This window comes from Ursus arctos, unplaced genomic scaffold (assembly GCF_023065955.2).
Source record: "Ursus arctos isolate Adak ecotype North America unplaced genomic scaffold, UrsArc2.0 scaffold_16, whole genome shotgun sequence".
In the NCBI taxonomy this organism is placed as follows: domain Eukaryota; kingdom Metazoa; phylum Chordata; class Mammalia; order Carnivora; family Ursidae; genus Ursus; species Ursus arctos.
The window spans coordinates 15,249,745-15,276,615 of NW_026622830.1; the positions used below are offsets into that span (position 1 = coordinate 15,249,745).

The following is a 26,871-nucleotide window of genomic DNA, read 5'->3' on the forward strand; positions in this document are numbered from 1 at the left end:
TTTGGACCAGATCACCTGGTTTAAAATCCCAGCTCTGTCACTTAAGTAACTGTGGAATCTCCCGCAAATTACTTAAAACTCTTTGTGCCTCAGTTTTACCACCTGTGAAATATATAGAGATAACCACCTCATAGGATTGTTGCGAGGCTCGGAAGAGTCATAATAAACTGAACCACGTGAAATTAGCATTTTTATAGGTCAATTACATGTGGTTCACCAGGAGACAGGGAAAGCACTGAGAATGGTCCCTGGCACCCAGTAAGTGCCATATGTGTAAGAATCATTATCATTTTCGTCTCAGCACACTACCGTGGGTGAACTATGAGTCCATCCCACCCAGCTATTTGCCTCCTGCAATGTTTGTGCACTTCAAACAAACCCCAAGTGCGCAGCCCAGGCTGCCAATCCCTTCCCTTCACCTCTCCTTTGCCCCACACTCCCACACACTGAACACTTCCTACTTTTAGTGCTCATTCTGCTGCAGGAAGTCAGAGGTCTCTGTAAAATAGAAGCTAACTACGCTGCACCTCAGAGAAGCAAGGCTCCCTTGATCTCTGCTCTCTGCTTTTCTCCAGATGTCACAGAGTGCCACAAGACCCTGATGTCCACGGAGCAAATCAATGATATAACTAAAACCAACGCAGGAGTTCAGCCTTTCTAGGATCAGCCAGCTCCCTGATCTTGACTTAAAACAATTCCAGGTAGCAGCAGGATCTGGAGCTGATGCAAAACAATAGAGGCCTGAAAAGGGCTCAGTCTGGTCAGGTCGTGACCCAGACCTACAGCAAAGAAGGAAATACATAGGACTGTATCTCAACTCTCCTGGGCCTCAATTTGCCCTTCTTGAAAATATCCTCTTATTTCCTTCTCCACCTCCCAATGTCAGGGTTGAAAAGCTGAGGAGGATGTAAGGAGAACTAGGAAGGCAGGGGGGCATCAGGAATGAAAGATGTCATCCTCATCCTAGAGTGGGGACACTACCCGGAAAAATCTTCCTAAATGCTATCCTGCACGAAGCCCTCCCTTGCTGGACCTTCAACCTTTCTTGGCACGCCTTCAGCCCGAGGCGCAGAGCTTTCCCCCTCAACAGATCCTCCTCACTGCACCCCTCAAGTGGGACCCCCTCCCTTAGAAAGTCCACCCAGCCTTCCTCTGCGTGTTCCTGACCCATACCCCTCTCGGTTCTCATCCTGCTTCAGCATCCCCCCTACTTCAATGAATCGTTCCTAGCATGGCCTCCCCCTAAGCGCCCCCGCCCTCGGCAGGTGCTCTCCCTAACTTGTCCCCACGTCCCTCAGCGGCTGCTCCCTTCAGCAGTGCCCCCTTCCGCCAGGACGTCCCCCCAACAGCAAGTGCTCTCCCCAACCAGCCCCACGTTTATCCCCCTTGGCGCGTGCTCTTCTCTGCCGGACCCCCTCCCGACAGAAGATTCCCCCACTCAGCAGGTGCTAGGATCGCCTCGCCCCGCAGGTCCATCCCTCCGGGGGCGCACCCGGTGCCTCCCCTCCGCCAGTTCCCGCCTTTCCCTCTTCCCACCCCCTGCCTCTCAGCCAGCTGCCCCTCACCGGCGCGGCGGGTTCCTCAGCTGCACGGTCTCCATGGCGCTGCCGGCAGCCGCCCAGACCCGCTCACTGCTCCATCCTCCCCCGGGACCTCCCCGAGCCCACCCCGCAGACCCTCCCACACTTCCGCTTTCCGCCCCCACCGGAAGCGGCGCGCCGCGCGCAAGTGGGGCGGGGCGGCGAAGACCCAGCCGGGACCACGTGGTACGGTGCCTGAGTCACGTGGCGCGCGGGGCGCGCCCCGGAACCCCGACTGTCCGTCCGGCTGGAGTCCGTTGGCGGTGCCGTCTCGGTGCCGCGCGGTTCGCCCGGGACACTGGGACTCAGGCCACGAAGCCATCTCCACCTCGGCCTGGCCCTCATTCCTCGGACCGAGATCCTGGGGCTTCTGGCGAAGCGCCGTCGATTCTTAAGCGGCCAAGTTCTACGCGATTTCTGGGAAGCGCTGCTCCAGGGACCCCTGGAGGTATTTGTGGATTCCTACCTATCCTAGCCGGTTGGATTCTCGTTCCAGAAGGAGGCCGGACCGCTCTTGGATGTCGCAGAGCATCAGGCTGCAAATTGCTCATCCTTTTTTCTTAAGGGCCTCTCACCTTTGAGCCAGTTTGCGGACGTAAAGATAGCTAACCGTGATTAAGCGCTTGCCATGTGCTTACTTACCTGTATTATCTCATTTAATCCTCCTATGAATCCTGTAACGTTATCCCCAATTGTATGTATTATTTGATAAACAGTGCTTAACACGTTCTCAGTGTTTTACTAGAATTAATTCATTTAATACTCCTAATAACCCTATAAGGTAAGTGTTAGTATTACTCTCTTTTTATAAGGCCAGAGAGGTGAAGATCACATAGCTAAAAATAGAGATTTGGGGATTTAGATAAAGGTCAATCTCATTCCAAAGCCTGCACCACCAAACTGGTTCAACCATTGATTTATACCCTCTTTTTGGGCGTGAGAGGCAGGGCTCCCTCTCCACTCAGAGCTCTAGTTCCAGCTATTGCAGTCTGTAAACCTTCAGTTTAAACCATCAGTGAGTGTTAAGCATATTTCACCCAATTCACCCATGGGGTAAGTTACATGAGAAAACTAAACTGTTTTTAATTGTCCTGCTTTTCCCAAAGGTATGCCACCATGAAATTAACACCTGAGCAACCACCTTTCAGGGCCACCCAGGTATGGCACCCCATGTGCTAAAATAGGGGTAACTGATCCATTCCCCTTACACAGGAGGAACACATTTACAGAGAATCGGTGTGCCAGGCACTATCCTAGGCTGTCTCTTAATCCTCAAACAACCCTAAGAAGTAGAAGTTATTGTCCCCATTTTACATGCGAGGAAGCTGTGATACTCAGAGGTACACAGCTAGTGAGAGAAAAGTTTTTAACCCAAGATTGGCTGGATTCCCCAGAATCCATGTTTTATTTGCCGCTTTGCCCTTCTAGAAATCTGTACAAATGTCAGTAGGAGCCCTGAGGTAGTAAAGATCATAAGTTCTTACAAAGTTCAGGAAGCCATCACAGGTCCCTATTGCAAAAAGTCAGCCCTCTATCCTCTGAAATCCCCTGGTACTTTTCCTGTACTTTTCCTAAAGCACACTCACTTTTGACCTGATGTTCAGACCCTGCTGCCCACACACGCATCCCTATAAATGAGTAGGTACTCAGAAAACGTTTTTTAAAATAAATGTCAGTTTGCCAGTACACAATGGCAAACATCCCTCCTTTATCCCCTTCCTGGGATTTTTCCAAAAGATAGACTGGACATTAGCATTGCTCTCTCTTTCAGCAGAATGTCCAGTACAGCACTGCCCCATCAAAATTTCTGTGATGGTGAAAATGCTCTATATATGTGTTGTCCAAACCCATTGCCAGAGACACACGTGGCTATTGAGCACTTTAAATGTGGCTAGTATGACTGACAAACTGAATTTTAAATTGTATTCAACATAACATTTAAATAACAAACCTCAGGCGCCTGGATGTCTCATTCAGTTAAACAGCTGCCTTTGGCTCAGGTCATGATCCCAGGATTCCGGGATCAAGTCCCAGGTCTGGCTCCCCGCTCAGCTTGGAGTCTGCTTCTCCCTCTGCCCCTCCCCCCAACTTGTTCTTGTTCTCTCTCTCTCTCAAATAAATAAATGTCTTTAAAAATAAATAAATAGGTAACAAACCTCAGCAAACCATAATATAATAGCTTAAGAGAAAGAACCAGTGGGGCACCTGGGTGGTTCAGTCAGTTGAGCATTCAACTTGTGATTTTGGCTCAGGTCATGATCTCAGGCCTGTGAGATCCTGTGTCTGGCTCCATGCCCAGTGAGGAGTCTGCTTGAGATTCTTTCTCCCTTCCCCCCTGCCCCTCTCTCCATGTGCATGCACACTTTGTTTCTCTCTCTCTCTCTCTCTCTCACTCTAAAACAAATAAATCTTAAAAAAAAGAGAGAACCAATGAGCAAGGTTACTCATACTTCATTCCATGCTTACTGAGCTCCATGTGCCTGGCACTGTACTAGGCTCTAGCGATGTAACAGTACTCAAGACATAGATTGAGTTCTAGCTTTTATGCAATTTACAGTGTAGAAGTCATAGTTGCTAGACTAGTAATTAGTGATAAATTACATAAAACTATAATAGGAGAACCTAACCAAGGCTAGTAGGATCAGGAAAACTCCAAGAAAATCAGAGCAGTCATTCATTCATTCAACAAATATATATCTAGTATCTGCTGTGGGCCAAGCATAGTGCTAGGTGCAAGGCAGTGAGCAAAATAAAGTTTCTGCCCCCGTGGATCTTACATTTAAGTGGGAAAGGCAATAAACAAAACAACAAAAAACCACATAGACGAAAAAACAACATGTGACCGAAATGAGAGACTAATATTTTTTAAAAGAGAGACACTAATATTTTTTAAAAGGGTATTTAAGGCAGAGGGAACAGCAAAGGCAAAGGCTTGTGTTCTAAGAGCAGCTAGAAGTTGGCATGTTTGGAGTGGAATGAATAAGGAAAAGTAGGAGATGAGGTAGGAGCTGTGGCCAGGGTCACACTGATATGGGCAATGTAAAGATGCAAAAAACTGCAAGAATTTAGTTCAGTGTACCAGTTAACTGTCGAATGTAAAAAACCACCCCAAAGCCCAATGGTTTCAAAATAATCATTTTCCAGTGTTTGGTTATTACAGATAAAACAAACGTTTGTGTACACATGTTTGTATGGACATTCATATAGGCATGCCTACATTTCATTGCTACTGGGTAAACACTCAGGTGAGAAATAGCTGGGTCACATAGAAGATACATGGTTCATGTATTGAGAAACTGTTTTTCAAGGTGATCATACCATTTTACATTTCCACCAACAGGGTATGGGAATTTCAATAGCTGTATATCATCTATACTTGGTATGATCGGTCTTTGCAAGTTTAGACAATCTAATAGGTGTGTAGCGGTATCTCACTGTGTTTCTTTTTTTCTTTCTTTTTTAAGATTTTATTTATTTGAGAGAGAGAGAGCACAAGCAGGAGCGGGGAGGGGCAGAGGGAGAGGGAGAAGCAGACTCCCTGCTGAGCATGGAGCCTGATGTGGGGCTCCAGTACAACCTGAGCTGAAGGCGATGCTTAGCGTACTGAGCCACCCAGGTCCCCCTCCCATTGTGCTTCTGATTTGTATTTCTCTAATGACTAATGATGTTGAGCATCTTTTCAAGCGCTTGTCATCTGTGTATTTTCTGAAATATCTGTTCAAGTCTTTTGTCCTTCTTAAAATTGCATTATTTTCTTATTATTGAGTTTTTGGAGTTTTTTATATTCTGGGTGCATGTCCTTTATCAGATATGTGATTTACAGACATTTTCTGGGGCTTGTATTTTCATTCTCTTAAGTCTCATTTAAAGAACAGAAATTTTAATTTTTAAGTATAATTTCTCCACTTTTTTATGAGTCATACTTTTTTTTTTAAGATTTTATTTATTTATTTGACAGAGAGAGAGACAGCCAGCGACAGAGGGAACACAAGCAGGGGGAATGGGAGAGGAAGAAGCAGGCTCCTAGCGAAGGAGCCTGATGTGGGGCTCGAGCCCAGAACGGTGGGATTACGCCCTGAGCCGAAGCAGACGCTTAACGACTGCACCACCAAGGCATCCCATGAGTCATACTTCTGATGTCATACCTAAAAAGTCTTGGGGGACGAGACCAACCCTGCAGGCTCACTTCCCAGGTTCCCATGTCTGTTGACTTCTGGCCGGTTTCAGCCAGCGCTAGCAGGAGACAGAGGGCAGAACTAAGAGAGAAGCCAGTCTTTCTTCTTTGCTTCTGATCAGCTATCCAACAGTAACTTTGTCTTCAGCTCTCCTAGAGTGTCCTAACTTGGCTTCAGCTTCTACTCTACTGCAGCTTCTGAACTCTATAAATATCATTGATGAAGGAGCAGAGGCAAACTGAGGGCAAAGCTCAGGCTAACACTCCGCAACCCCCCAACCCCCTGGTGGGATGTGTGACATTACTGAGGCACTCCTGGCTGCCCTAGAACTAAAGAAAGGAAAAAAATGGTTAACTGATGGAGATAACAGTCATGCAGGATGCAGGACACAAGTCTCCTTCAGTTTGCAACTGTCTTAGTGATTTATAAGAAAAAAGCAATTTCCAGAAACCTATAGACTCAATTTCCTGGAGCCCTAACATCACCCTCCCCTCCATAGGATAGAAAATCTTTTTTTTTTTTTTAAGATTTTATTTACTTATTTGAGAGAGACACAGCAAGAGAGGGAACATCAGCTGGGGGAGTGCGAGAGGGAGAAGTGGGTTTCCCGCTGAGCAGGGAGCCCAACTGATTCCAGGACCCTGGGATCATGACCTGAGCCGAAGGCAGACACTTAACGACTGAGCCACCCAAGCACCCCAGGATAGAAAATCTTTAATCAGTCACTCCTCATAACCCCAGTGCTGCTCCCTCTACCCCTAGGTCCTGTCTCCGTGCTTTAATAAAACCCACCTTTTTGCGCCAAAGTTGTCTCAAGAATTCTTTCTTGGCCATTGGCTCCAAACCCCAACAGTCCAAGCCACATCATCATCATTTCCTTTTTATATTCAAGTCCTGGGCATAGTAGTCAGTCCCTGCTGCTGCAGGCCTTTGGGCTGCCTCACTGTTCCCTGCTGGCATCTTGGCTCCTCTGTCACCTATGAAACCAGTTCCCTGAATTAACTTATTTCGAATCCCTTCCATAAGCCGTCTTACTTAGAGTGTGTTTTCAGATTAGATCATGATTGGTACACCTGAACTGAAAAGCATCCAGAACTGTAAATTGACAAATTATGATGCTGTCTATACTTCTTTCCCCAAGACTAATTGGTTCATTATTAGGAGTCAGCATATAAAAGTATTGATTGTGCTTGGCTCAGTTAAATGAAATGTAAGATTGTCCTGATTCTAACATATCTATACTCACCAGTGTCTCTCAACAAACAAAGGCAAAGATATTATTTAAAGAAACTACAATTAACCCTAAAAAGAAGTGTTTAAACAAAAAAATTTAATGTCCAATAATGTCTGTGCATATTATCTCATTCAGGAGACTACAGCTGTAATATCTATTCCTTCCCCCATTAAAGCTGAATACATATTAAATATGGCTTTGATGAGATGGTTAACTCAGAGAGAGTAAATCTTAATAAATATCAAAAAGTTACTTCCTGCCTAAAAAATAGAACCCAAATGTCCATCAGCTGATAAATGTATAAATAAAATGGACATCCAAAATACATACAATGGAATATTATTCAGCAATAAAAAGGAATGAAGTTCTGATACCTGCTACACCATGGATGACCCTGGAAAACAAAGAAGCCAATCACAAAGGATCGTGTATCATATGATTCCATTTCCATGAAAAGTCCAAAATAGGCAAATCTATCAGAAGGTAGATTAGCGGTTGCTTTGGGCTTGAGCTTGGGGATGGGGGGGATGGGGCAGGTGAACTGGGCATGATGACTAAAAGATGTAGGGTTCCATTTTGGGGTAATGACCATATTCTAAAATTGATTGTGGTGATGATTTGTACAACTCTGAATATGATAAAAACCACTGAACTGTATACAACTTTAAGTGGGTGAATTATATGCTAGTGAATTATTTCTCAATAAAGTTGTTTTTAAAAAGTCATCTCCTAGAAGACTTCCTCTCTGCCCCAACTCCCCAATATCTCCCTCCCCTAAATTCTTTCAGTTCTGCTTTTATCAGCCCTGCATTTATGAGAAGTATTGTGGGAAGGGATTACCATTTATCAGTTGCTGTGTAAGAAACCATTCTTAAAACTTAGTGGCATAAAACAACAGTTTTTTTTTCTCTCTCTCTCATAAATCTCCGATTTCAGCATGGTTCAGCAGGGAAGGCTCATCTCTTTTCCATGGTGTCGGTCAGGGTCAGTCACCATTTGGATGGATTCTTATCCAAAATGCCTCATTCACATGGCTGACAAGTTGGTGCTGATGACTGGCTGGGAGCTCACTTGGCGCTGAGGGTAGGGGGGACGTCTCTGTTTTGGATTGGTTTTTTTTTGAGTCTCACAGCATAAAGGCTAGGTCCTGAAGGATATTTGTGAGGGAGAGCCAGAAGGAAGCTGGAGTGCCCTTTAATGGCATAGTCTTGGAAGGTAGATAATGTCATTTCCACTTTTGAGGGGGCCCCAAAGACCTGTGCAGTTTCAAAGAAAGCTAAAATAGACTCTTATCTCTTGATGGGGGAGTGGCCAAGCTCTGGAAGAGGGCGGAGGACTGGAATTATTGTTTTGGTCATTTTTGGAAAATACAACTTGACATAGGTGTACTTGTCTGGTGTACCATTTAGAATATATCCACCTCCAAGCAACTGGAACAAAAAAAAAAAAAATCTAAATGGTGGCTTAAGGCACCATATGGCATTTGTTGTTTATTAATAAGTAGTCCAGAAGTCAGCCCTTCCAGGGTTGATTCAGGGGTTCAACAATGTCAATTTCTACTTTCCACTCCCGCCCTCCTCAGCACATTGGTTTTTCACACCTGCACTTATTGCCTCACAACTGCAAAATGACTACCACATGTCCAGGTGTATATCCTTAACCCTCCCCCAAAAAAGTTATTTTGCAGTCCTGTACCTCTTTATCTGGGAGGAAAAACTTTCCCATAAGGACCCAGCAGACATCCTGTAACTCACTGGGCAAATCAGAAGCATGTCCGCCCCTGACCAATCACGGGCAAAAGGGAGTGAGATTATTGTGATTGGGTTAATGAAATCCTGATTCATTCCCTGGACCAGGAGAATTCAGACTTCTGGAAGCAAAGATGGAAGCTGTTGAATGGGTAACCAGCAGAGTGTGTGCCTTGTCGGGTTTCCCCACCACACTACGTGTTCATTCTTTCTTTGTGTGGGGCCTGTGCTGGACTGAGGGGGCTCAGATGGAACAGCCACTCAACCCTCAGAAAGTTTATGGTCTGGTTGGGTTGGGTTTACACGAATTATTGCAACTAAATTCCTGAGGGCAGAGACCAGGTGTTTGTCAACAGACCACTATAACTGCATGTTTGGTGCCAGATCCGATTAGGTCTTGTGGAAACAAAAATAAAGACCTACTGCCTGCCTTTAAAAACCTCACAGTGTAGGGGCGCCTGGGTGGCACAGCGGTTAAGCGTCTGCCTTTGGCTCAGGGTGTGATCCCAGCGAGCCCCACATCAGGCTCCTCCCCTGTGAGCCTGCTTCTTCCTCTCCCACTCCCCCTGCTTGTGGTAAGTGCTAAATGAGGGATAAACCCTGGGAGCAACAGGAGCAGAGGAGGGACAAGGTGAAAGACCTGAGGAGTCAGGAAAGGCTTTCAAAGACCACGGTTGAGTTGATTATAGGTGGAGACAGGATCAGGCAAGAGGAAGTGTTTGGAAAAGAACTGCAGGAGGGGGGCACATAAGCAAAGGTTAGGAATCAAGAGAAACAGCTTCATGCGCGCAGGGGGCAACAGGCAATTAAAAACACTGACACATCAAGTGGGACACAGTTAAGCCAGAGGACGCTGAAGGTAAGCTGAAGTTCCCCTCAGCGAAAGATCCTCATGAACCTATCGGTGCATTCATTTAGTAAATCAACATCTACAGAGCACTAGGTACCAGTTAGTTTCCAGCCTCAGTGCCTTTGCACTTGCTATCTTTCTGTCTGGAACAGCACTCCCTAAACCTTCTCCCGCTTCTTCAGCTCAATTACTCCCTCAGAGACGCCTACCGCACCGGAGGACGCCCCCTTATCTAAAAGAGTCCCCACGTGGTCCCTTTCCATGACATCACTATTTTGTTTTCCTTCTAGCACTAATCCCATTATGAGATTATCGTCTTCGTTTGCTCAAGTTAATAGCCTGTCGGTTCCCACTAGAATGTAAGCTCCCCGAGAGCAGGGACCTGGCCTCTTTCATTGTTCGCCCAGAGTTTTAGCATTCCCAGGCTCTCAGCCTACCTCCAGGAACCCAAGCACGCTTCGCTAGGTAAGTCCCGACCCGAGCATGCGCAGAAGGCCCCTGGCGCGCGCAGCGCCGGCCCCGCCCCGCGCGTCCCGCCCCCTCCCGGGCAGGTTGGCCGTCGGACTCCCGTCTTCGCCGGTCGGCGCTCCCGCCCGCACGCTGTTGCGCACGCCTTGGCGCGGTAACGGACGCGCCCCCCGGTGCGCCGGCTCGGCCCGGGGATGGGCCCCAAGCTCGCAGACTCCGTGGACGGGCTCCGCGCCGCCGGCAACCAGAGCTTCCGCAACGGCCAGTTCGCCGAGGCCACGGTGCTCTACAGCCGCGCGCTGCGGACGCTGCAGGCGCAAGGTACGACCCTGGCCCCCGTTTCGCCGCCAGCCGGCCTCTCCCTCCGGCGTCCCCCACGGCGGTCACCCAGACCTCGCTCCTGCCCGGGGTGCCTGGGGCTTGCTTTCCCCGCGGCCAACTGGCTCACCAGGCCCGCCGGGCACCCTTCCCGCCCATTCCCCACTTTGGCATCCTACGAGAAACTTCCTTGGCCCTTTTTGCTTTTTTTTTTTTTTATTTATTGTAATACGGTTTTATTACTGGTGCTTTTTCACATACTTATATATCACAAACATATTTCCATATTAATGGTGTTTTATCACATTTTTTATTGCGGGAGGGGGAAGCCCACAGCATTAAATTTACCTTCTTAACCATTTTTAAGTGGAGTATTAAATACATTCACATTGTTGTGCAACAGATCGCTAGAACTTTTTCATCTGCAGCAGTGAAATTCTACCCCCTAAACACTAATCTTCCTTCACTCCCCTTAGCCCTCGGTTTCCACCTTTCTACTTTGTGTAGCTCCGACTGTGATTAGTTTAGATACTTAAGATGAGTGAAGTCATACAGTATTTGTCTTTTGTGACTGACTTATTTCGCTTAGCATAATGGCCCCGAGGACATTGTAATCCATGTTGTAGCAATGTGACAGATGTTTTCTTCCCTTTTTAAGGCTGCGTAACGTTCCATTGTATGGATATACCATTCTTTCTTTATCCAGAGGTAAACAAGGCCTGTCTGATCACCATCAGGGCTCCAAAGAATATAAATACAGTGATGTGGTAAGAGAGGTGACTGGGGAACTCCTTTGGAGTGGAAGGTCAAGGACAGCTTTGAAGAAGTGACGTCTGAATGATGAGAAGAAGCCCAGTGCGCAGAGTTTTGGGCACTGAGCATTCCAGGGGGAGGGAACTGGCCCCCAGACAGAGTAAGCATGGTGTATTGCAGGAGACAGAGCATAGTGAGCCCGTGGAGGAATAAGAAGTATTGAGGGCAGTTAGATAAGCAGAGCCGTATTGTGTAGGCGTTTTACACGGTAGGCTGTGGTAAGGAGTTTGGATTTTATTCCCTGATGGGAGTTCTACTGGGGAGTTTTGTTTTAAATAGAGGAGCAGCATGTCCTTTATCCGTTCTCCCAGCCTCCAGCTCATGGGTAAGACAGTTTGGAGAAGAGGTAGGTAAGCCTCATTCTAACCAGCCATAGCCCGTTGCCCCAAACCTCTTCTCTAAAGTGTCTTGCCCATGAGCCCTGATTTTCTGTAGTATCTATTTCCCTTTGCCTTCCTTCTCTTCTTGGCTAGCATTTGTTGAGTGCTTTGCTGTGTGCCAGACACTACAGACCTCATTCCTTTTTATCTTCGTACAGACCTACAGATAAGACACTTTATAGATGAGGAGTCCGAAAGAGTTAGATTTGTCTACCCTCGGTTATACAATGAAGACATGTTAGAGGCAGGATTTGAATCTGGGTCTGTCTGATTTGCAAGTCCAACTTTTGAATCATTTTGCGAGGCTTCTCCCCAGATCCTCTCCAAATTCCGATCTGTCTTGTTTGAACTTTTGCAATTTCAAGCCCGCCTTTTGCCCCATCTTGTTTTTCTAGAACACTCCTCTTTAGGTCCACCTCCTCATCTCAGCCTCACTTGATGAAGTCACTGATGAATCTGAGATACTGATTTTTCTACCTTTTTCTTTCATCCTACCCCAGCTGGTCTGGAAAAGCTTATGCTTTTGTATGGATTTATTCTGGATCCTTAGAAAGGCTGGCCTGGTGTCTAGATTTAGTAGGGGACCAGCGTTTGGTTCTGACCTTGCTATTGATTTTCCAGATAATTTCTAGGCAAATCCCTTGATTTCTCTGATAAGTTTTACTGATCTTGAAAGGACAGCAGGGAGCAAGCTAACAAAATGAACCCTTCCAGCAAGTCTGTGAAGTGGTATGTTCACGTGATAGGGGAGCACACGCGATCAGAGGGATTGGGTGACTTGTGCGGGCTCACGGGCAGGATCCTTGGTTCCTCTGCTGCCCTTCCCACCTCACCACTACTGCTTCTGTGCACCCATGCTCCAGCGACTTGAGATGGACTATGAGTTTTGAGTACTTGTGTTCCTCAAGGGCAAGGATATATTTTACTTTTTTTTCTGTACTTTGTTGTCTCACTCAGGGCCTGGCAAAATAAAGGGGAATGTTTTTATCTTACTAGGTTTGTTATTGTTGATATTGAATAAAAGCTATCATGCCTCCATATGGTAAAATATTTAGTGAAACAAAAGTAAGTTGCGGAAGGATAGGGAGTAGGGTGCCACTTAGTTTCGAAAAACTTTGAAAGATGTGAAATGGTATATTCTCGTTCTGTGAATGCCTATGGAATAGAAGTAGGCCAACATGCACACAGGGAGACGTTACATACCAACTTCAGGACTGTGCTGACCTCTGGGGGTCTGGGAGGGAGCAAAAGGAAAAGGAAGAGGGTGAGTGGAGCTTTAGCCATCTCGAGAAAGGTTGGAAACAAATATAATGTATGCCAAGTCCAGTGATGGATGTCAAGTATCTGTTATACTGTTTTCTAGAAGTTTTGTAATTTTCGGAAAAGAGTTTGTTTTACTTCTTTGGGGTGTATACCCAGGAGTGGAATTACTGAGTCAACACTTAATAATTTGGGGTTTTTTTGTTTGTTTGTTTGATTTCCGTTGTGGCTTATGCTAGTGGGTATGAAGTGGTTGAAAAATTATTTTTTTAAGATTGTATTTATTTGAGAGAGAGAGAGCATGAGAGGGGGGAGGGTCAGAGGGAGAAGCAGACTCCCTGCTGAGTGGGGAGCCCGACGAGACGTAGGGCTCGATCCTGGGATTCTAGGATCATGACCGGAGCCAAAGGCAGACACTTAACCAACTGAGCCACCCAGGCGCCCTGAAAAATTATTTTTAAAATTGAAAGTCATTGTGGCCACACAGTAAAAAACATGGGCTTCTGAGATTCCTGAGAATAAGGATGGGCTTTAGAGAAGTGTCTGATAATTCTCATCTGCACTGGGTCGCTTGAATCCTTCCCCTGATTAAGTTCTGCGTAGTCCTGCCAGACCCAGAGGCCTCCCTGGCAAAGTCCCCTCTGATTTGAAAGGTAGGATTAGTCTCTGTCTCACCTGCGCAGTCTCTTTATCACATTTTTCTTTGCCTTTTTCAGGAACCCCTCTTATTGGGTTTACATGCTTTTTGTAACAAAATTCACATACACGCGTGCACACACACACACACACACACACACACACACAGTTACAGCATGGATTTCCTTGAGCAGAAGCCAGCTGGTCCATATTTTGTCTTCTGCTGGTACTAGCTTCAGTGCTGGAGTGAGTGAAGGAGAAGGTGTCTGGTTCCCCGTGAGTGGCGGGAAGCTTGCTGTTCTCGCTCCCACGTGCGAATGACAAACCTGGCAGCCCATCAGACCCCACAAGCCCAACCAGGAAGCCCAGAGAACTCTGGGTGTGAAATACACCCCAGAGTCCCCAGGCATCCATTTCCCACCCTGTTAATCTCATACTTTCCGCTTCCCCCTGGGCAGGTTGTTCGAACCCCGAAGAAGAAAGTATTCTCTTCTCGAACCGCGCAGCATGCCACTTGAAGGACGGCAACTGCAGGGACTGCATCAAAGACTGCACTTCGTAAGTGGGCGGGGGCGATCTGGGGCCCTCAGGGTCTCAGGAGAAGAGGCTGCATTCATCTGGCCTGTTCTCTGATTGGGGTCGATCCCAGCAGTTACCACTATGTCAGATAATGAGGAGGTGTCCCTAAGTGTCACCAGCTCACCGAGGATAGGGGGCTCTACTTGGTGCTTGCGGCCCCTGACTCGTGTTTTTGGAGTCTGCTAAAGGAGGAGGAGTCGGGGGGGGGGGGGGGGGACTTAGAGGTTGGCCTTACAGGCCTTGTGAGATCGGGGACCCGAGGACGAGGGAGAGTTGCAGGCTAGTGACTGGCTCACCCCGGTGTTTTCTTGGGTGGATGGGGCGGGGGGAGAGGGATAGAGGTTAGTGAATGGCCTCAAAAGAAGCAAGGAGAAGGTGTCCATCGATGACCAGTGTAAAGAATGTTCAGCGGTTTGTCGTACTTCTTTCTTCTGCAAGCCAGTCTGACACTGCCCTCTCTCCTCATCACTGAACTGGCACCCGTTCCCGTGTTCTCAGACCCGATATACTGCAGCATTGCGTTAGGGTCATGCCCTGGTGGTAGCTGAGAGAGGAGGAGGAGCGGTGAGCGTGCTCACGGGGCCTGTGCTCCGTTGCTCTGTACCAGGCCCGGGCTGGGTTTCCTTCCCCGAGGGCTCATGACCGCTCTGCAGGGTAAGTTTACTGTCCCGCCCAGGCTAGAAGTGGGTTGCAGCCGATGGAGGCCGTAAGGTGATCTGCCTGGGGTCACGTGGCTGGTGGCAGAGGTAGCGTTCAAACAGCAGTCCGTCTGACTGCGGGGCCTGTTTCTCCCACCGGGTCAGACTCCATAGAAACACATGGAAGCACGAGAGCTACAGGCACTTGTTCTTGATTTGGGGGCGGTTGCAACTCGGAAAATCGGTGCACGGACACACAGATTTCACGGTCTTAGTGGTTTTCTGCCCGTCATCCCTGCTCCACTTCACTCTAAGTCGGAAAGTCCCTCTGCTAAGGTTTGACATTTTCGGCAGCATCTCTGTGCCAGATATGACCTCCTGTATACCGAATGCTGCAGAGGACCCTGCCTAGAAGCTGCGGGGGGAGCCCCGGTGACTCAGCAGCCAGATGACATTTCTGCCTCCTGCTCTAGCGCGCTGGCCCTGATTCCCTTCAGCATGAAGCCCCTGCTGCGGCGAGCATCGGCCTACGAGGCTCTGGAGAAGTACCCCCTGGCCTACGTGGACTACAAGACCGTGCTCCAGATTGATGACAGCGTGGCGTCGGCCGTGGAGGGCATCAACAGGTGAGCCTGAGTCACTGCGGGCGGTCTCTCCGGACCTCCCCGGCCTCTTGGATGCACTTGGGCCCACGGCTTTGGTCATGTCCTGGGGGTCCCCTGCGACCTAATGAGCACGTGGGGAAGGTGCAGAAGGAGAGTCCGCTGTTGTGGTTAGCAGGGCCCTAAGGGGCCAGGGTGAGAGGACTGATGACTTGATGGACCTGCTCAGATTCATTCATTAGTAATAGGTGACTGAGCTCTGCATAAGGCATCGTGCCAGGTGCCCCGGGGAGGACCCCACTTGCTTCACAGACCTAACTAGAGTGGGGAGAGTAGGACATGGGGGCAGGCAGCCGGGGCATGAGGCTGTAGGGTGGTGTTTGCAGGGATGGGTCGGTCTGGGGTACTGTGACCCCTCATGAGGCCCTCAGACGCCATTCCGTTCTGGGCTTATGCGTGGTGGTTTGTTTCCACCTCATGGATGCCTTCGTTTGTGTGACCGATCGTGTTTCCCCTCCCTGCATGGGCTGCTGAAAAGCCAAATGCCACACTCATAGCAAACCGTTCACAGGACTTCGTGGCGTGTGTATTGTGTATCATTTTTAGCTTGTTTTCTCTCTGCCTCCCTTTACTTTCAGTCATTCAACAGAATCTGGCACTTCTGTGTGCCCGACTTTGCACTAGGGCCTGGGCTGATGCCTGACACATAGCTCTTCCTCCCCTAATGGAACCCCCGGTCTCTTGGGGAACCCCAATCAGTCATAGCCACACACACCACAGTGTGGTGAGTGCTGCAGTAGGAGGCAGCCCAGGGGGCCGACGGGGCAGAGAGGGGCACCTAACCAGCCAGGGGGAGGGAGGAAGCCAGTCAGGACTTTGAGGAGGTGAGCTGAGACTGAGAGATGAAGAGCTCTGGGGCCAGGGCAGCAGGAAGGGCAGGATGATGTGTTCCAGGAATTGGCGCTGCTGGTGAGGAGCTCAGCTCAGACGTGTGAGGTGAGGCCAGACCACACGGGGCCCGGACCGAATCCAGGCACGGTGAGGCTTTGTGCAAGGGTCCTCAGCAGGGGGGCCGTGTGAGCGGGTTTGAGAGAGAAGCTCCCTGGCTGCCGTGTTGCAGGATGACATGAAGGAGAGCAGAGTCGGAAGGGCTGGGCGGTAACTCAGATGGTGGAGATCGTGGGAAGAGGACAGTGGGACCAGTTCTGGGGACAGTTAGGTAATAGTTCAGTGAATTTGGGTGTTGGGGGTGGTGAGAAGGGAAGACTAGGAGAAACATCCTGGTGGCTGACCTGTAGAGTCAGGGGGACCTTGAGACGAGAGACGCGAGGCTAGTGGTTGATATTTATATGGGTTTTGGAGCAAAAAGAGACCAATACAAGGCAGACCTGTGGGTTCGAACATCATCAGCATAGAGATGGGTTGAGGTTGTGGGAGAAAAAAAGACCCCCACAGCAAATGAGCCGGGGGAAGAGGATGGCACTTGAAAATTACATTTGAGGGACTTCGGGGGAACAGCAGCTGGAGGGGAGGAGGAAATTTGGAACATTTAGGGAAGAAGTATTTCCAGAAGGATGAAAACCTCATTCCCATCAGGGCACCATCAGGTGTTCGTGAGTTAAGTGGGCGGGTTTAAGAATGAGAGTCACTGGTGGTTGTGATGGAAGCATTCAGAAGGGTCAGAAGCCCGGGGGGCAGTGGATGCACGAAGCTCGGCCGTGAAGAGGCAGAGGAGTCCCGCTGCGATGGCAGAGCGGGGTCTCCAGGGAGGTCTTACGAAGTGAGGAAACAGTTACATGCGGCCAGTTGGAGTCGGTAGAGAGAGGATGAAGCTAGAGGAGAGCCGCTGGCTGTGGTTCCTGACAGAGGCAGGACGAGGCGAGAGCCAGAGCTGAGGTGGAGAGACTGGCCTTGTCACTTCTTCATGTGTGACAGGAGAGAAGGAGGAGGGATTCGGTGCCCATGCAGGTGGGTTTGTGTTTGTGGGACCAGGAAGTCTGCCCTGAGAAAGGAGGAGGGTGAGGGAGCTGGGCCGAGGAGGGCAGAGATTTGAAATAGCTGTGCCAGTCAGAAAAATAGCCGTGGGGGCTCCATCACAGACCAGGACGTCTGTGATGCTGTCCTTCTAGTCACACAGGAGCACAGTCGTTGGAGCAGGAAAAGCATACAGTTGGCGTTATTCACTGATCGAGCACATACTTAACTGGGCCCAGGTGGGTGTCCAGGGATGTGCCAGGGGCTGGAGATCACTTAATCAAACGGACATGGTCCCTGAGCAGCATTTGAAGCAAGTTAGCTGGGCCCAGAAGGGGGAGATGGAAAGTGAAGAGATCATGCCAGGTAGAGGGAAAAGCATGGACAAAGGCTGGAACAGACGGATCAAGAGGGAATATGACACACAGTAAAAGTGGAGGGCGGGGGAGGGGACTGGATCTCAGGCCCCGTCAGCCTAGGGAAGTGGGAACCGCTGGAGGATGTTAAAATCTGAGAATGACCTAAGATTTGGATTTTATAAAAATTTCTGAGCATGAATCGAATGTCAGGTGCGTGCATGGCCTTATAATAGATCCATTGAGAAATGGATCCTTTCTTGGGGGCATGCATGGTCCTTTGGGGGTAAGGTTTAGGTACCCTTAACAAGCAGCCGTCACCACTTTGAAGTTAACGGAGTGTGGCCAAGGCAGGGAGGGAGTGCCGTGGTGGCAGACTTCTGTTCCTTTCCTGCTGCCCGTCAGAAGGCTATACAGGGATGGTGGCTCTTACGCACCCCCTCTGGATTTATGAGGGGAGGGCTATCTTCCTGCCCCAGCCGGAAACCTCCCTGTACATCTGTCTGCCTTTCCAGAATGACCAGAGCTCTCGTGGACTCCCTGGGGCCCGAGTGGCGCCTGAAGCTGCCCTCCATCCCCTTGGTGCCTGTCACAGCTCAGAAGAGGTGGGATTCCTTGCCTTTGGAGTACCACAAAGAGAGCGCTAAGAGCAAATTCAGAGAGACCACAAGTGCCAAGAGCAGAGGTAAGCTGCGACTTCCTGCCCAGAGTGTTACAGTCTCCCTGTGGCCACTCTCTTTAGAGTAATCCTGTAAAAACTGGCCTTGCTTAAGCTGAGCTATAGAAGTTATCTACGAAGCAAAACAAAAAGTCTTCACCTCTTAGAGATTGTCTTCTCAGTTCTCGGTCTCTCAGTTCTCCCACCCACCCCTGTCCGGTTCAGAGAGAAGGCACGTTGGACGCTCAGCCCGGTGCGTAGTGTGCAGTGCAGTTCCCTTCTCTTTCCTCTGGCAGCGCCGGGGATGGATGATCTAGGATGTTTTTGGTGGCAAGAACAGAAAACTCAACACGATAAAAGTAACAAAGAGAACGTATTGGCTCATGGAACTGAAAAGTTCCAAGTCAGGTTCAGGCAAGGTTTGCTCCAGCAGCTCACTACATTATCAGACTCGGACTCCTTTCCTCTGTACTCCTCTCAGCTCTCTCCTCTGGTGTGTCTGCTTTGTCTTGGGGCAGTCTTCCCTCCCAGTGGTAAATAGCTATAAAGTACTTCCTGGCCTCGTCCCCATAATCCATGCCTCATGGCCCAGAGGAAGAGAAAAAGAGCTCCCTAAGAAAGAGAGGGTTTCTTTCCTTTAAGTCCCTTTAAATACCCCGTCTGCGTGTATTCTGGCCTGTTTCGTCACAGGCCAGCCTCTGGGAACTGGTCACTGTGACCAGGGGCTGAGATTTTGTGATGAGCTCTGCCCTAAGCCATCAGCCGCCACCTTTGTAGCGAGAGGGTGATGCTTGCCCAGGAGCACACACACCACGTGAGGCCCTGGAGGTGAATAGAGAGGGGAGATCAAAGCCAGGTAGCCCCCAAACAGGAGACTGTCCACCTCAACCGTGTAAAATAGCCATTCTTCAGGCGGCGGTTCACCGGCACCCCGGGGAATTCACTGGGCCAAGGGAGCTGGGTGTTAGAGGTACACCAGGTGTGAGGGCAAGAGCCTCGCCGTGGGTGGTAGGGGGGAGGGCAGGGTCACTCCCCTTCCCGGGAGGGAATGTGTCTGGCCGGGGGTAGCATTCCCTTCGGTTTGAGGGAACCTGGTGAGTGTCCCCCCGCTCTTCTCCAGAATGGAAATGTGGGGTGCTAACGAGCTAGATGACTTCAGGGCACCTGCCAAGTAGTTCCTTCTCTCAGAGTCACCGGGCTGTCTGTTTTCCAGCTCTGTGCCAAGCAGCCTGACCCAGAGAGGACAGACAGTCTTGGCCTTCAGGAAGCTCTCAGTCTCACGAGAGACGGAGACATACAAACAGCATTTGAAAATACAGGAGGAAGGGCACGTGCTTTAGAGCCTCTAGTATCTGGGGAGTTGGAAACAGGAACTAACACGTGTGCACTTGGAGGAGTCAGAGAGAGGCTCCCGGAGGAGGGGGACATGCTGAGCTGGACATTGAGGGGGTCAGGGGGGCGTTCTTCAGGTAGGAAGGGGAAGGGAGGGGGATCTCTGGAGAGACGGTGAGAGCTGGAGAATGCAGTGCATGGGTACCGCAGGGGAGCGGTGGGAGTCAGCACGACTGGGGTGCGTGGTGTGTGGAGAGCCTGGGGTGGCCGAAGGGGTGTGGACGCCACAGCCCCCAGGAGACGCGCAGGAAGGGTCATGGCAGGATGTTTGCAAGAACAAACGACAAAACTGGAAACAGCGCAGATCTCGCAGTAGAAGGGGTGAGAGAGCCATTCCGAGCAGTGAGGACGAGCTACACGGATATGCATCAGAACAGCCGAATCTGAGGAACACAGCGCTGGGGGAAAGGAATAAAGCCAAGCCGTAGAGGAATACTTCGAGTGATTTATTCTTTTATGTGAAATTTAAAAACAAACAGCAAATGGTTTGTAGGAACTATCATATATAGTTAAGCTACCAAGAAGGAAAAGGGGGAAGGAAGCACAGGATTGGGGATCATGGTTTCCTCTGGGGGTGGATTGACTTGGGAAGGGGGCCCCACAGGGCTTTAAGGGTCTTAGTAAATGTTCCATTTCTTAAGGTGAGGGATGAGTTCAGAGGTGTTCGTTTTGTTCCTAAAACCTTACCCATGTCGTAAATATTCAGGATTTTATAAAGATAAGTTTTTAAAAATTAAACCCAGTGATCTGGGAGCTGGGGCTGGAGCGTGGAGGTGCGGCCGTGCAGTGGAGGGCCCGCGGGCCAGGCGAGCAGCCCGGGTTTCACCTCGTGTCTGTCCGTGAAGGCTGGGGCCGAGCTGCGTGGGGTGGGTGAGGGAAACTACAGGTTCAGAGCAGAGATGAACGCTGGTCTCTTCTGAAAGCCCAGGAGCTACACCCTGTCTCAGGTGCTTGCTTAGTTCAATACTTACTCTCCTGCTTTAAGTTTATAGGGGGTTCTGCACTTTGTGGTGGACTCTCAGGTTTTGTCCTGACGCTAGCCCCGGGTGGGGTAGCTAGTGCCCCATCGTACAGAGAAACTGAGGGCCCAGAGACAGGCAGGTCCCCCGAGGCCCCCGGCTACTACGGGGCCGTGCAGGGGCTAGAACCCAGCTTGCTTCTTACCGCGTGTCTGTCCTTACGTGCATGGCTGTGTGTTTCCACCCGGAGTCCCCAGCCTCCTCTGGCTAACTGCCCAGAAGCCGCGTGGGGCCTCCTTCCTCGGGGAGGCTGCTGTAGAGCAGGGTAGGGAGTCTCGGGGTGGGGGGGTCGCCGACGACTCGAAGAGCCGATGTCGGCGAGGCCTCGTGGATCTCGGGCACCCGCTCCATGGCTCTTTCCTCTTCTGCGTTTGCATCTAGTGTCTTCTTCTGGGGATGTGGAGAGAGCCAGAGTTCTGAAGGAGGAAGGCAATGAGCTTGTAAAGAAGGGAAACCATAAGAAAGCGATTGAGAAGTACAGTGAGAGCCTCTCCTTTAGCGACATGGAGTCCGCCACTTACAGCAACAGGTATCGTCCACGCAGCCGCTGGCCTGGGGGGTTTCAGGACGGTGGCTGTTGTCCCATAGTCTCCTCCGTTCCCAGCGTTTAGTCAGGATGTCGCAGCTCAAAACAGGCATGCCCCGCTGTTGTGGTCACCGTGAGGCAGGTGGGACCAGTGGCATTCGCTCTCTTAAAGGAATAGAAACTGAGCAACACCAGCATGGAGCCTGGGCTCTGTCAGCCCCCCACGCCCTCAGGGTTTCGTGGACCGTCCAAGTGAGCACACTCTGTAAGTGAGAGCAATGTGCCTGTTACATAAACACAACCTCAGCACGTGTCTCGTAGCCCGCCCCCTGGCCCCAGCCCCACGGCTTCCCCGGACCCTCCTGTTAGAAGGGTTGGCACTGTCTCGGCGTCAGGACGGAACCCAGGGTGTGGGCTCACTATCACCCGGCCTGGGAGCAGGAGAGACGGTGCCGTCCAGCCTGAAGGGTGTGGCCTGTGGCGCAGTGGAACATCCCTCGCCCCGAGCCGTCCGTGACTGCTGGTTCTTTCCACCGACAGTGGGGGGACCATCCCTTTATTGGGTGGGAGTCACGGTTTTGCGACACACTCAGGTGTCCTGGTGGTAGGTGGTCTCCCCCTTTTAAAGTCCAGAAATCAGAAGCTCAGAGTCAGAAGCGCTTTGCCTCCGCTCACCCAGGCAGTAAATGGTGGAGACAGACTTGCAGCCTGGCTCCGATAAGACCTTGCTATTAGTTTTACTGTGGGAATCTTGAAACATTCAGCAAGGGACCTTATCTGCTCCAAATCTTGCTTATAAAAGACTTACTATAAGATGTTATAAATTGTTTCTCCCACCCTGCTCACATGCATACTACTCTTTAGTTCAAAAATGTCGGATTTACTATCATCTGTCCATTTCCTATCCAACATTCTTGGGATAAAATGTGTTCCAGATCTGAGTAAGGTCATACGGTCCGTATATTGGACCACAAAATGCTCCCGCAGGCTCTGGGGCAGTGGCTGAAGTTCATTGTTAACATTTCTGCCTGAAACACGGGGAAATCACACGTTCACGTGGGGCCAGTGTTAAAGACTATAACCTCGTGCTTGCGCGGGTCAGGTCAGGTTTTGCTGTCAAATAAGTTCAAAAGAGAACTTTCTGTTTTAAAGCATAGATTTTGGAATTTGGGACCTGTGGTTTTACTGGCTGATTGGACCAGGGGTGCCTCAGACTGTCAGGTGAACTGGAAGGAAGGGCTGCTGCCCGTTTGTTCTAGGTTTCTCATCAGCACTTTGACTCCCCCATCCCTGGGCCTGCTGGACTCACTCGCCTCATACTGCGAGAGACCTCTATTAGCCTATTTTCCTGGTTTTTTAATACATTCAAGACAGTGCTTTGTTTTGTTTAAATACGATTTTTCACACAAGTGTGTTCGTGCCGCACTGTTTTAATTGTTAGAGCTTTATGCTACCTTGTCGGGCTGGTCTTCTCCTTGTTCTCAATCAGGGCATCCCTGGCTACTTTCAGCTTTGCTCTTCTAGCTAAATCTTAGGATCATTTTGACAGACTCCAAAAAGTACCTTGGTGGACTTTTGGTTGTGGTTACGTTGGATTTATAAATTTAATTTCGAGGACTGATAACTTGACACAAAACGGAACTTTCCATCCATTGCGGCTGAAATTAGACCACCTCCTGGATGCCATTTTAATGCCCCGCCTTGTGCGTATGCGTCTCTGCACACCGGGGCATCGCCTTTGGCTTCCTTCCGTTCTCTCTGTGCAGTTGGTTCCCGAGTGGGGCTATCCCTCGGGTGCCCAGCACCTACAGCTTGCCCTGAATGGACCTTCAGAAGGGTGTCATTTAAAATGAAAAATGAACCTGAATCCCTGCCTCACTCTGTATTTTAAAATAAATTCTAAGTGGATCACAGTTTCAAATGAAGAAAGTAAAACCATTAAGTTCTGGAAGAATGTGTGGAATAGTTATCTTGCAGAGGGCACAGTATTAAAATAGAATTGTGGGGTGGGGGATAGGGACCAGAGAGGTCGTTAAAGGAAAGGTAAATTTGATTTCATAAGGTTAAAAAGCCTTATGTAAAGATACTGAGCTTTGCTCATATTTAAAGCAACTACATTAAAACAGACCTTGTTTCCTTCCATTATTGACGGAAGTTAAAGACTGACGCCCAGGGTTGGTACAGGTCCAGGACAATAGAAAGTTACCGATAGAGCCTAGGAGAGCAGCTCCTTTGGAGAGCATTTTGGCAGTAACAGTCACGATTATAAACGCACTGCTCACCCGTCCGTTCCCCCCAGGAGGCATCCAAGTGTATCCACAAGGGTGCTCGCGGCAGCATCCTGTATGTACAAACTGGAAGCAATGGAAAATATTTCCAGATAAGGAATTGGTAAAATAGGTCATGGTTCACCCAGCTGAGTGAACACTGCCCCCGTTGGCAATGGTGAGGTGGAATGGATGGGGTTACAGAAGGAGTGCCAGCACACCTGCTCTCAGTGGCCCTCTGGGGAAAAGCATGGGGAAGATGTCCATGCTTTTCCCCCGTAGATGCAGGACGTTTTGTTGTGTGGATGTATGCAACTATTTTTTTTTCCATGATTATGAAAATATTCACAATGTAAGTTGAAAGAATTGTGCATTGAACACTCCTACAACCACCATCTAAATTCCCCGTGAACGTTTTGCTACGTTTGCTCCATCGCTCCGTAGCCATTGACCGGTCCATCCCAGTTTGGGCGCATTTCAGAGTGAGCCGCAGACCTCTTCACGTCTCCCCGCTAACATGTGCACAGGCGCATCCTCGGGGGCCAGTGCTTAAGGTGGATGACTTTAATCCGGCAAGGGGGAGGTTTCAGGAGCAAAAGAGCCCAGGCTGGGAGCGCGAGGTAGCCCGAGGGACAGAGCCACCCGGTCAGGCTGTGGAGTGCTGCAAGCTGGGCTCCTGTGCCCCCGCAGCGGCGCTGGGTGCCGGCCGGTCCCCTCGCCCCTCCGCGCCGATCGGCGGGTTCCCGCTGCAGAGGGGCCAGCCCTGCTGCGAGCGTGAGAAAGCTGCCCCGCCGCCGACTCCCAGATCAGCCCTCAGACCACCCCATGGCTGGTGGGCGGCCTCTAAGCACGACTGACCCCTCCGAACGGTCTTTGCCATCAGAGCGCTCTGCCATCTGGCCCTGAAGCAGTACAAGGAGGCAGTGAGGGATTGCACGGAAGCCCTCAAGCTGGATGGAAAGAACGTGAAGGCGTTCTACAGACGAGCGCAAGCCTACAAGGCACTCAAGGTAAAAAGGGCCTGACTGCAAGGCACCAGCTGAGCCGTCTGTGCCTGTGGTGGCACTTCCAGAGCATAGGCCGGGCTGGGGGGGGGGGGGGGGCACGTCCCTTCCCGTCCAGGGGAGCCCAGGTGGCTCAGGGCAGGCCTACGGGCTGGGCTTCGAGACCCTCTGCTCTGGCCGCTCTGGCCCCCCTCAGTCAGGTCTCGTCCTCACCGCCTTCTGTCCCCTCAGGACTACCAGTCCAGCTTTGAGGACATCAGCAGCCTTCTGCAGCTCGAGCCCAGGAACGGCCCTGCCCAGAAGCTGCAGCAGGAAGTTAACCAGAGCTTAAACTAAAGACCCAGAAGGTTAGCGGGAAACCTCTGCCCGAGCACCCTCCTCTGTGCCTGCTCCTGGGACCCAGCGTGCCCCCGGGTGAGCTCCGAAGCGACTCACAGGCGATGGCTTCCCACCCCTTATGAGGCTTTGCTTACTCAAATTAAGCTCAGAGTAGTAAAAAAAACAAAAAACCAAAAAAAACCAAAAACCCAGATGTTGTTTTGCTGGAACGGTCCCCACTCCCCCCTGCCTCGGACAGCTAGCAGAGCACTGGCCCTGCCCCTGCCCCCAGCATGCTCCCCACTGCCGCCCTTCTGGCTTCACTGGACCCCGTCTCACTGTGGTTCATCTGCTCAAACTGAGCTGGGGGGAGGGGGAGAGGGATCAACTGGAGCCCGAAGCAGCCTGTCGAGCTGGTTCTCCAGGGCTGCCGTTCCCAGCCCGTCCGCGGCAGAGTTCCTGTGTCCGAGCTCCAGTGCCTTTGGCTGGGCCCGCCCTTGGTAGGGCTGCAGAATCCTGACCCGGGGGGCCTCGTCTCTAGTGCTGTGCCGCTCCTCCCGCGGGGCGGCGCCCAGGCCGTTTGAAGGGTCCAGCAGTGTAGCCGCTTCTGGAGGTGGGGTGGCGAGAAAGGCCTTCTTGAAGTCCACGTCCTGCCCCTCCGGGCAGGGACTTCCTTTTGACCTCAACCGTAGCCCCCTCCAGGCTTCTTGGTTCTTTGTACTGTGAAGTTAATTTGAACTAAACAGACTGTGTTGAACTGGGTATGCAAGCTATTGCATTAAACAGCTTTCTGGTACGTAAATGTCTGCCATCCTTACATTTGTGCTTTTTCAGCTTTGTGCTCGGAACCTGGCGGTAAGGAAGAGCGACGCTTGCCGAACACACTTCCTGGGGTGCCTGCATGGGTCAGGCTCTGTGTAGTGCTGGGGCCATCACAGTAACCAGACGGGGTCTCTGCTCTCAGAGGGCTGCGGCTCTGGGGGGCAGGGAAGGAGGTCATCAGGTAACCCCAGGAACAACCTGCAGCCGGTGCCTAAGCCTTTTAGACAAGCCCTCCCACCTCGCTTTCCCTGCCTGACTGGGGGGATTTGACCCTGTGGAGGGAAAGGGGTCCCTGAGGAAGTAACGCTTGCCTTGGTTCTACTGTGGGAGTTTAACTGGTGAAGAGGGCGGAAAAGCAGACACAGCAGACATTTGTAGAGGCCCCAGCTGGGAGGAGAGGGTGAGGACCAGGACCAGAAAGTGCTTTCCTGGGCTCTGTCCCGGTTAAAAAAAGGCAGGGGGCGGGGGGACAATTTAAAGATTTTTATTAGAGAGAGAGAGATTGAGAGAACGAGTGAGAGGAAGGGCAGTGAGAGAAGCAGACTCCCCGCTGAGCAGGGAGCCCGACGCGGGACTCGATCCCAGGACTCCAGGATCATGACCTGAGCCGAAGGCAGATGCTTAACCGACTGAGCCACCCAGGCGCCCAAATTCTTTTCTCCTAATGGAGCAGCAAGCAGTTTGAGGACTCTCTGAGAGCAGAGGACTTTCAGTGTCCCTTTGCCCCCTTCAGCTGGCAGCATGCTGCTTCTGACCTCTGAAGGACGAGTCTGCTGTGTGAGCAACCACAGACCTGTGAGCAGAGCAGATGTTAGGCTTCACAGACCCATGTGCAGGGCCAAGGGACCAGAGGGGGGAGCTGTGCCCCTTTTATTGTCACCTCTCAGGCAAGACTCTCAACTGACGTGAAGCAGGTTTAGTGGTGACATCCATTCACAATGGACTTTTTCTTCTCAAGGTCTAGAAGGCAAGCATCTGGATTCACTAATGAAAACGGATGGTAAAATCAGGACCTAGGAAGGTATCTGAAAGCGATTCGATGTGGTTTCTTCTAGAATTATGTGACACAATCCCTCAGGCAGCCAGAGCCTAGAAGCAGTTGCTGCTTCTGGGGTGTAGACCTGCAGTGCAGGGTACCCAAGCCAGGCGTCCAGAAACCTCCGTGTGCATCAGACGAGGGCAGCGGTGGCGTTCGCTCCTTCTCTCGGTGCCGTGTGAGGACCACTGCCGGGTGCACATCTGCCCCTGGCACTT

At 50.5% G+C, this 26,871-nt stretch overlaps 2 protein-coding genes across 3 annotated transcripts in view; one reads left to right on the forward strand and one right to left on the reverse strand.

Moving 5' to 3' along the window:
* The window catches only part of STK4 (serine/threonine kinase 4), an 86,737-nt gene extending 85,023 nt beyond the window's left edge, over positions 1-1,714 (reverse strand). Inside the window, exon 1 of one of the 2 annotated variants that reach the window (XM_026503598.4) lies at positions 1,566-1,714. In XM_026503598.4, the coding sequence (XP_026359383.1) occupies positions 1,566-1,600 (35 nt within the window). In that variant the 5' untranslated portion in view covers positions 1,601-1,714. The remainder of the gene's footprint in view (positions 1-1,565) is intronic. The other variant, XM_026503602.4, reaches the window with a different exon arrangement.
* Positions 1,715-10,152: 8,438 nt separating this feature from the next.
* On the forward strand, positions 10,153-25,597 carry TOMM34 (translocase of outer mitochondrial membrane 34). The gene is made up of 7 exons (XM_026503597.4): positions 10,153-10,376; positions 13,921-14,020; positions 15,153-15,305; positions 18,127-18,296; positions 21,062-21,209; positions 24,357-24,483; positions 24,709-25,597. The coding sequence occupies exons 1-7, from the start codon at positions 10,250-10,252 to the stop codon at positions 24,811-24,813; spliced, it is 930 nt and encodes a 309-aa protein (XP_026359382.2). The 5' UTR covers positions 10,153-10,249; the 3' UTR covers positions 24,814-25,597.
* The last annotated feature ends 1,274 nt before the right edge of the window (positions 25,598-26,871 follow it).

Excerpts from the sequence above, each read along its gene's own strand:
- TOMM34 (XM_026503597.4), top strand. The coding sequence starts at position 10,250 with ATGGGCCCCAAGCTCGCAGACTCCGTGGACGGGCTCCGCGCCGCCGGC. Across the intron at positions 10,377-13,920 it reads GCGGACGCTGCAGGCGCAAG|GTTGTTCGAACCCCGAAGAA; the intron begins GTACGACCCTGG and ends CCCCCTGGGCAG. Across the intron at positions 24,484-24,708 it reads AAGCCTACAAGGCACTCAAG|GACTACCAGTCCAGCTTTGA; the intron begins GTAAAAAGGGCC and ends CTGTCCCCTCAG.